This window comes from Orycteropus afer, unplaced genomic scaffold (genome assembly GCF_000298275.1).
Source record: "Orycteropus afer afer isolate SDZICR_OR568_19922 unplaced genomic scaffold, OryAfe1.0 scaffold00275, whole genome shotgun sequence".
NCBI classification, from domain to species: domain Eukaryota; kingdom Metazoa; phylum Chordata; class Mammalia; order Tubulidentata; family Orycteropodidae; genus Orycteropus; species Orycteropus afer.
In genome coordinates this window covers 1413874-1422590 of record NW_006921862.1, presented here as the reverse complement: position 1 = coordinate 1422590, position 8717 = coordinate 1413874, and the positions used below count along the sequence as shown (strand labels likewise).

Here is an 8717-nt window from a genome sequence, read left to right as displayed (position 1 = left end):
GTAGATTGCTGCAAGAAGGTCATAGGGACGACATCTTCTGACCTCCTCTAACTTCAAAAGAGAGAGGCAAATCACCATCAGTAGCCCAAGGCTTATTCCTATGAGGCCAGACATACTGCCATCCTCCAACCTTTTTACTAACGCTGACGCTAGCCTTCCCTCCCATGGCCCTCACTACTTCTCTCCTGGGTTTGATAATTCGTTGCAATGGCCACACAGAACTCACAGATAATACTCAAGATTATGGAGTTTAGTAGGAAAATAAAAGGTTTCAATTTAGGAATGTTCTCAGGATACAGTTCTTCAATCAGGACAGTCACCCCTCTGCTATGCCCTCAGGCATACCTCTTTGGCCCTTGGCCTCTGCCCTGCTTGTGTGTTGCAAAGCGCTTTTTAGCTTTGCTGATAGGGACACCAAATGCACCACACTTGTGCCTCTTGGTTCCACTGCCACCGTCTCTTTGCCAGTGTGTCTCTGCCAAGGAGGTCCAGTGCAGGATGCAGGAATCTTGGGTCTAGGGACGTGTTCTGCTCCACTCCACCTCTGACTAGTCTCTCTTGATGGCAGTGAGATCCCTGCTCTCCCCCACCCTCCCCAGCCAGCTTCTAGGAGGGCCCATTTTAAGCCCCGCAGCATGGCAAAACTAACCAATCCTCACATTAGAGTTCCATATACCTTATTTGCATGGTCCCATCCAGTAATCTGGTGGGAGTTAAAAAGACACAGCTAGAAAAGCCAGACCAAGTAATTCACTGCACCACAATTGCCCCATCACTCTTCTGTGGAGGCTGGTTGGTGGGTTTGAACTGCTGACCTTCTGCTTAGCAGCCAATTGCCTAATCTACTACACCACTAGAGCTCCTACATATATATGTTAGTGACCTTGATGATATATATATATATACACATAATTTTTTTTTACCTCTAGTAGTATTTATGCTGTGTATGTTTATTTCAGGATTTCTCAATCTTGGCCAGAAATTCTTTGTTTTGGGGGACTATCCTGTGCATTGTAGGATGTTTAGTAGTGTACCTGGCCTCTACCCACAAGATGCCAGTATTTACCCATCTCCTCCTTTGTGACAATCAAAAAATCTCCAGAACCTGCCAAACATTGCCTGGGTGGCAAAATATCTTCAGCTTGAGAACCAGTGTTCTAGGTGATGAAGTTTAATTATTGAAACAAATGTTAGAGCAAATGTTCCACAAGATAATCTAGATGAAAGATTAGAAAGTAAGCAACTACTTCCTGACCACTTCTGGACCACTTCCACAGTACCCTATGCTTTTCACTGTCATGGCTCTTGGTATACATATTATAGTGGTGTTTATCTGTTCTCCACTGTCCTTCTTGAGGATTGGAGCTATATGATAATCATTGTATCTCTTTTAAATTGCAGTGAGCCAACAGATTATGTAGTTGAATGTATAGCTGTACAAATAAGATTTTTTTTTGTGTGTGTGTGTGTGTGCTATTCTCTAATTGTGACAATTTTACACAGCTATAAAATGTGTTGTCCACATACAAGAAGATCTTTGAAATCCAGCCGTCCTATGTATGGAGCTGTCACCTCTTTTTTACACTCACTGATCATTCATAATGAACCACGATTTGCTATGTTTGGACCAGGTTTGGAAGAATTGAATACATCTTTGGTGTTGAGCTTGATGTCATCCGAGGAACTTTGCCCAACTGCTGGTTTGCCTCACAGGCAGATTGATGGTAATTTTCATGTTAATTTACAGTATATAATAATTCAACCAATTGTGCTTGATACTAATGTTAAATAGAAAGTCATTCATTTTTTTTTTTTTTTTTTTGAAAGTCATTCATTTTTAAATTAACTTTTTGATGTAGTGAAATACAGTAATTTGGTGAATGGCAGCTGCTCCCTGCCCTCCAACATCACCTCAATGGACTCAAAGAATTTACTTATTATTAAGATGCAGACATCTTCCTTATTCCTCAAGTTCTGATACAGAATTTAAGATTATATGAAAGTAAATTATGTTTTATCTATATGTATTTGTATAGGATACCATATTTACCATATTTTAAGAGAAAGCAAAAATCATTCAGCATCTGGAATTTCAATAAAAAGCTAAATCATCAGTAACCCATATTTCTGTGGGAGAAATGTATAGTTAGTTGGCAAAGCAGGATATAAAATATAATGTAAATAACAATATAATCTAGCGTATTCTTTACTTACTTCATGTACAGAGTGCACCTATTAGATGCTAGGGGTGCAGAGATTTAAAATAACAACAAAGAAATCTTTGTCTTCTCTGAAGATACCTGGTCTAGGTGAGAGGTAGAAAAGTATACAAGTAATTAGACTATAATGTAATTAGTTCCTGAGTAGAAATGTGAGGGTCAAAGAAGGCTTCACAGTGAAGATAATGTCTCACATGAGTCATTAGGACGAGTAGGAATGGTGGTGTTGTTAGGTGCCCCAGAGTTGGCTCCAGCTCACAGTGACCCTGTGTCGAACAGAATGAAACACTGCCCAGCCCTGCTCCAGCTTCACAATCCTTGCTGTGCTTGAGCCCATTGTTGCAGCTACTGTGGCAATCCAATTCATTGACGATTTTCCTCCTTTTTGCTGACCCTCTATTTTACCAAGCATAATATCCTTCTCCTGAGACTGATCGCTTCTGACAGCTTGACCAAGGTAGGTGAGATGAAGTCTAGCTATTTTCACTTCTAAGGAGCATTCTGGCTGTACTTCTTGCAGGACAGATTTGTTTGTTCTTCTGCCAGTCAGTGGTTATTTTTAGTGTTTGCCAACACCACAATTCAAAGGCATCAATTCTTCTTTAGTTCTTTATTCATTGTTTGGCTTCCACATGCATATGAGGCTATTGAAAATACTATGGCTTGGGTTAAGTACACCTTAGTCTTAAAAGTGATGTCTTTGCTCCTTAACATTTTAAAGAAATCTTTTGCAGCAGATTTTCCTGGTGCAGTATGATGTCTGATTTCTTGATTGCTTCATCCATGGTTGTTGATTGTAGAGCCAAGTAAAATGAAATCCTTTACAACTTCACTCGTTCTCCATTTATCATGATGTTGTTTATTGTTCCAGTTACGAAGATTTTTGTTTTCTTTATGTTGAATTGTAATCCATATCGAAGACAGTAGTCTTTAATCTTCATCCTTAAGTACTTCAAGTCTTCCTCACTTTCAGCAAGCAGGGTTGTGTCATCTGCATCTTGTAGCTCGTTAATGAGTCTTCCACAAACCCTGATGTCTTGTTCTTTTTATAGTCCAGCTTCTCGGATTATTTGCTCAGCAAACAGATTAAATAAGTATCATGAAAGAATACCACCCTGACTCACACCTTTCCAGATTTTAAACAATGCAGTATTTCTTATTCTGTTCAAATGACTGCCTATTGGTCTATGTACAGGTTCTTCAACAGGACAATTAAGTGCTCTGGAATTCCTGTTCTTTGCAGTATTATCCATGATTTGTTATGATCCACACAGTTGAATGTCTTTGTATAGTCAATAAAACACAGGTAAATATCTTCTTGGTAGTTTTTGCTTTCAGCCTAGATCCATCTGACATCAGCAATGATATATCCCCCATTCCACATCCTCTTCTGAATCCAGATTGAATGTTTGGCAGTGTCTTGTTAATATACTGCTGCAACAGTTTTTGAATTATCTTCAGCAACATTTCACTTGCGTGTGATATTAATGATATTGTTTGGTAATTTCCACATTCTGTTGGGTCACCCTTCTTTGGAATGAGTACAAATATGCATCCTTCCAGCCAGGTGGCTAAGTGCTAGGTGGCTGTCTTCCACATTTCTTCACATAAACAAGTAAGTGCCTCCAGTACAGCATTCATTTGTTGTAACATCTCAGTAGATAGTCTGTTAATTCTTGGAGCCTTGTTTTTCTCCACTTCCTTCAGTGCAGCTTTGACTTCTTCAATACCGCTGGTTCTTGATCATATGCCACCTCCTGGAAATGATGAACATTGACCAGTTCTTTTCGGTACAGTGACTCTGTGTATTCCTTCAGTCTTCTTTTGATGTTTCCTGTATCATTTAATATTTTGCCCACAGAATCCTTCAGTATTGCTATTCAAGACTTGAATATTTTATTCAATTCTTTCAGGTTGAGAAATGCCCAGCATGCTCTTCCCTTTTGGTTTTCTAACTCTAGGTCTTTCCACATTTTATTATAATACTTTGCCCATGAGCGAATGAAGGTCCCAGAAGCTTTCCTCCATTCACATCATTAAGTTTGACTATACCGTGAGGTGGTAGCTCTTTTCCCAGTCATATTTTGAGTGGTTTCTGACTTGAGGGGCTCATTTCTAGTACTGTATCAGACAGTGTTTCACTGCTATTCGTTTATAAAGTTTTCCAGTAATATATCAGACATTGTTTCATGGCTATTCATGAGGTTTTCAGCGGCCGCTTTTTTCAGAAGTGGATGGCCCTGTACTGCTTTCCCTCTTTCTTACTCTGGAAGCTCCACTGGAAGCTGTTCACCACGGGTGACCCTGCTGTTTTTTGAAATACCAGTGGCATAGCTTTCAGCCTCACAGCAACACGAAAGCTACCACAGGATGACAAACTGACAGGTGAGTGGTGGTGAGTAGGAATAGGCTATCAAAAAAGAACAGTGTAAAAAGTATTCTAGGCAGTGAGGATTACTTTTGCAAAAGTACAAAGGTCTTGATGTGCATGACATATTGGGGTAGTTCTTTGTACCTAGGAAGAGAGGGGTTAGGTGAGAAGACAGTGGTATGCTCTCCTTAAGCATTTGGGAGCCATTGAAAGATTTTAATCAGGGGAGTGAGATGATCAGGATTGCATTTTAGAAACATTATTCTGAGATTATTACTGAGTGGAGAATGGATTAGAAAGGGCTAGAAACATGGAAACCTGGTAAGAAGCTACTAAAATGTAGTGATAAAAATATGAAGAGGATCTGAACTAAGTCACTGTTAGTGGCAGTGGTGTTGATAGAGTAAATATTAAGATGTGAATTTGACAGAATGAATGTGTATTAGCAGTAGTAAGGATGACTCCAGGTTTCTGGCTTGGATTTCATGTTGGGTGATAGTGTCATTCGTCAATATTTTTATGAATTGGACATAGCATCTTTTCTTCCACCCAAACATTGCATTCAATACCAAAGGTATGTATGATTTGTCATAGAGGTGTTTTTGTTTGTTTGTTTGCTCTTTTTGATTTCACTAAATATTATCTTTCCAGTTTGATCTGTTTAAGGAGCTCTGTTGGTGTAGTGGTTAAGGCATTTGGCTGTTAACTAGGAGATTGATGGTTCAAACCCACCAGCTGCTCTATAGAAGAAAGAGAGGTGATCTGCTTCCGTAAAGATTTACAGCCCTGGAAACCCTGTGAGGGTTGCTATGAGTCAGAATTGACTTGATGGCAGTGAGTTTCATTTTGAGTTTTTAGTCTCATCTTTGGTTTAATCATGACTGTTTTTCTTATTGTAATTTTCCCCTTCAGGTATTGGATCAGGAGTCAATTTTCAGTTGAGCAGCCAACATAAATTCAACATCCTAATATTATATTCAACTACCAGGTAAGGCTACCTATTTAGTGGCCTACCTGAGACACCAGGAATGAAACATTTTAAAGGAATGGAACCTACTTAGTATCTGTGTTTCATATTTATTTTTCTTATAGAAAGGAAAGAGATAGAGCAAGGGAAGAGCACACAAGTGCAGTTAACAAGATATTCAGTCTACAGAGTAAAGGAAATGATCAACAGGGAAGCCGGTACAGTGTGATTCCACAAATTCAGAAGGTGTGTGAAGCTGTAGATGGGTTCATCTATGTTGCAAATGCTGAAGCTCATAAAAGTAAGCATTCTCTTATTTTCTTTTAAAAACATTGTTGTGTGTGTGTTTGCAAAGCAAAGAAGAATATGTTTTCAGTCTTTTAGTTTTACTTTTTACTGGGCCTTCTTAAAAATATGATGGTTAATTTAGCAATGTAATTTTATGATTATTACTGTTAATAGTAAGTTCCCAAACCTGATGTGCATTAGGATTACTGAGGAGCTTGTTAAACATACAGCTGCCTAAGGCTTACCCTGGTGGTGATTTAGGAACTTGGATTGTGTCAGGTAATTCTGATGCATACCAAAGGTCGATAATACAGCTATATAGTACTTTTGTGTTGTATACCTCCTCAGTTTTTGCATTAATGTTGTTGCCTACTCTGGCAATATTAAAATAATTTGTACAGTTAACTGTTAAAAATTTTACCTTTGCTTTAATTAATCAGATAATAGAGAGGTATGTGGGATGGAGTATTTATCTTAATTAAGTAGATTAGTTAAGAACACTTGCTATAAATAATCTGAATAATTGCCATTTGCAATGCTATATAGATTTGGAATCAGAGTATTGTTATACAGTCCAATATTATTATTTCTTCCTTAAATCTTTTATAAACAGGTAGGATATAACTATTTTCAAAAGTGTGTGTATATATACACTTTTGAATTTCTGTTGAATTTGTACTCTGAAGATCCGGAGAAAATTATTCATAAGAAAAGTTTTCAGTCTTCTGCCCTGTATCACCCCATAAAACAAGTAGACAAATAAATAAAGATTTTTTAAAAAATGTGTACAGAAACCCTGAGAAAGAAAATCTGGCACTACAAATTTTTCTCAAAGAACAAGGTAACAGCAGTTCACTGTTGAAGGAATTTGGTTCTCTGAAGGTAACTATAGCAACAAAAGCCAAATACAGCTCAACTACTGACTAAGTTGACTCAACTCAGAATATCAGTGATCTTTAAAAGAAGAAATATGCCCATTGCTGGAAGCAAATCCTATGTACCTCAGACTGTATTATTGTTCTATACAAAATGCCTAGCATTCAAATAAAAAATATAAGACAAAAGTCAGAGTGAAATGACCCGTTGTTAAGAGATAAAGCAGAAATTTGAACCAGACCCAAAGATGTCCTAGATGTTGACACTCTCAGAAAGTGATGTTAACATAACAATGATATAAAAAAATATGAAATATACTCAGAATGAATTTAATAAATGTGCAAGATTTGCAAGATTTATCTGCTGAAAACTATAAATCATTATTGTGAGATATTAAAAAGAATGGATACATGGAGAGATTAAGTGACAATATTGTTAAGGTGTCATTTCTTTTCAGATTTATATAGAGAGTCAACACAATTGTGATTAAAATCTGATCAGGCATATTTTGTAGAAATTGACAAGCTTTTTCAGTAATTCATGTATAAATGCATGTTGTTTAAAGAAGCTAAAACTTTTGATAAAGAACAACGTTAGAACACCTGCTTGATTATAGGACTAACTATAAAGCTACTTTAATAAAGCCAGTGTGATATTAGCATATGAGTAGACATAAAGAACAATCAAACACAATGGTCAGTCCAGAAATAGACCCACACATATGTGATCAACTGATTTTAAACAAACGTGCCAACATAATTCAATAAGGAAAGGATAGTGATAGTCTAGTCAACAAACAGTGCTAGAACAATTGCATATCCATATGGAAAAACTAAACCTAGACCCTACTTCACTTATATACAAAAATTAACTTGTATTATAGATATCATTGAGAGAGATAACATACAAAACTTCTAGAATAAAACAGTGAAAAACAGTATTTTACTTTGGGTTGTGCATAGCTTTCTTAGATAAGACACAAAAACCATAATCACAGAATTGATAAATTGGACTTCTTCAAAAGTAATATCTGCTTAAGAAGTTACTTTTAAGAAAATAAAAATACTAGCAAACAACTATGAGAAAATACAATGTTTGTAGAACACATGTACTTGTATTCAGAATATATAAAGAACTGTTGTTGCTGTTGTTACTGTTAGGCGCCTATGTACAACAGAAGGAAACACAGCCCAGTCATGTGCATCCTCACAATCATTGCTGTGCTTGAGCCCATCGTTGTAGCTACTGTGTCAGTCCATCTCCTTGAAGGTCTTTCTCTTTTTTTACTGATGTTCTACTTTAACAAGCATGATAAAGAACTGTTGTTGCTGTTGTTAGGTGCTGTCGAGTCATCTCTGACTCATAGTGACCCTGTGTACAGCATCCATTTTGGTCTTTTCTTCCTTTCCTGTCTTTTTAATGAGCTTTCTTTCTTCATGGATGGTGTTCTTGATGTCATCCCACAATTTCTCTCGTTTTCAGTCCTTGGTTTCAGTGCATCAAATCTATTCTTCAGATGGTCTCGGAATTCAGGAGGGATATAATCAAGGTCATATTTTGGCTCTTGTGGACTTGTTTTAATTGTCTTCAATTTCAACTTGAATTTGCATATGTGCAGTTGATGGTCTGTTCCACACTCAGCTTATGGCCTGGTTTAACTGAAGATGTTGAGCTTCTCCATTGCCTCTTGCCTCAGGTGTAGTCAGTCTGATCCTGTGTACTCCATCTGGTGAAGTACACGTTTATAGCCACTGTTTGTGTTGTTGAAAAAAGGTATTTTCAGTGAATAAGCCATTGGTCTGGCAAAATTCTATCATGTGATCTCTGGCATTATTTCTATCACCAAGACCATATTTTCCAACTACTGGTGATTCTTCTTAATCACTAGGGATTAATCAGTTGTTGTTGTTGTTAAGTGCCGTCGAGTCGTTTCCGACTCATAGCGACCCCATGCACAGCAGAACGAAACACTGCCCGATCCCGCACCAGCCCCACA

The 8717-nt window shown here is 37.5% G+C and overlaps 1 protein-coding gene across 1 annotated transcript in view; it reads left to right on the top strand.

Annotated features, from left to right (window-relative positions):
- The window catches only part of FBXO4 (F-box protein 4), a 34768-nt gene that overhangs the window by 17662 nt on the left and 8389 nt on the right, over window positions 1-8717 (top strand). Inside the window, exons 3-5 of the mRNA XM_007950523.2 lie at window positions 1504-1724; window positions 5503-5578; window positions 5683-5858. Coding sequence (XP_007948714.1) covers window positions 1504-1724; window positions 5503-5578; window positions 5683-5858 — 473 coding nt within the window. The remainder of the gene's footprint in view (window positions 1-1503; window positions 1725-5502; window positions 5579-5682; window positions 5859-8717) is intronic.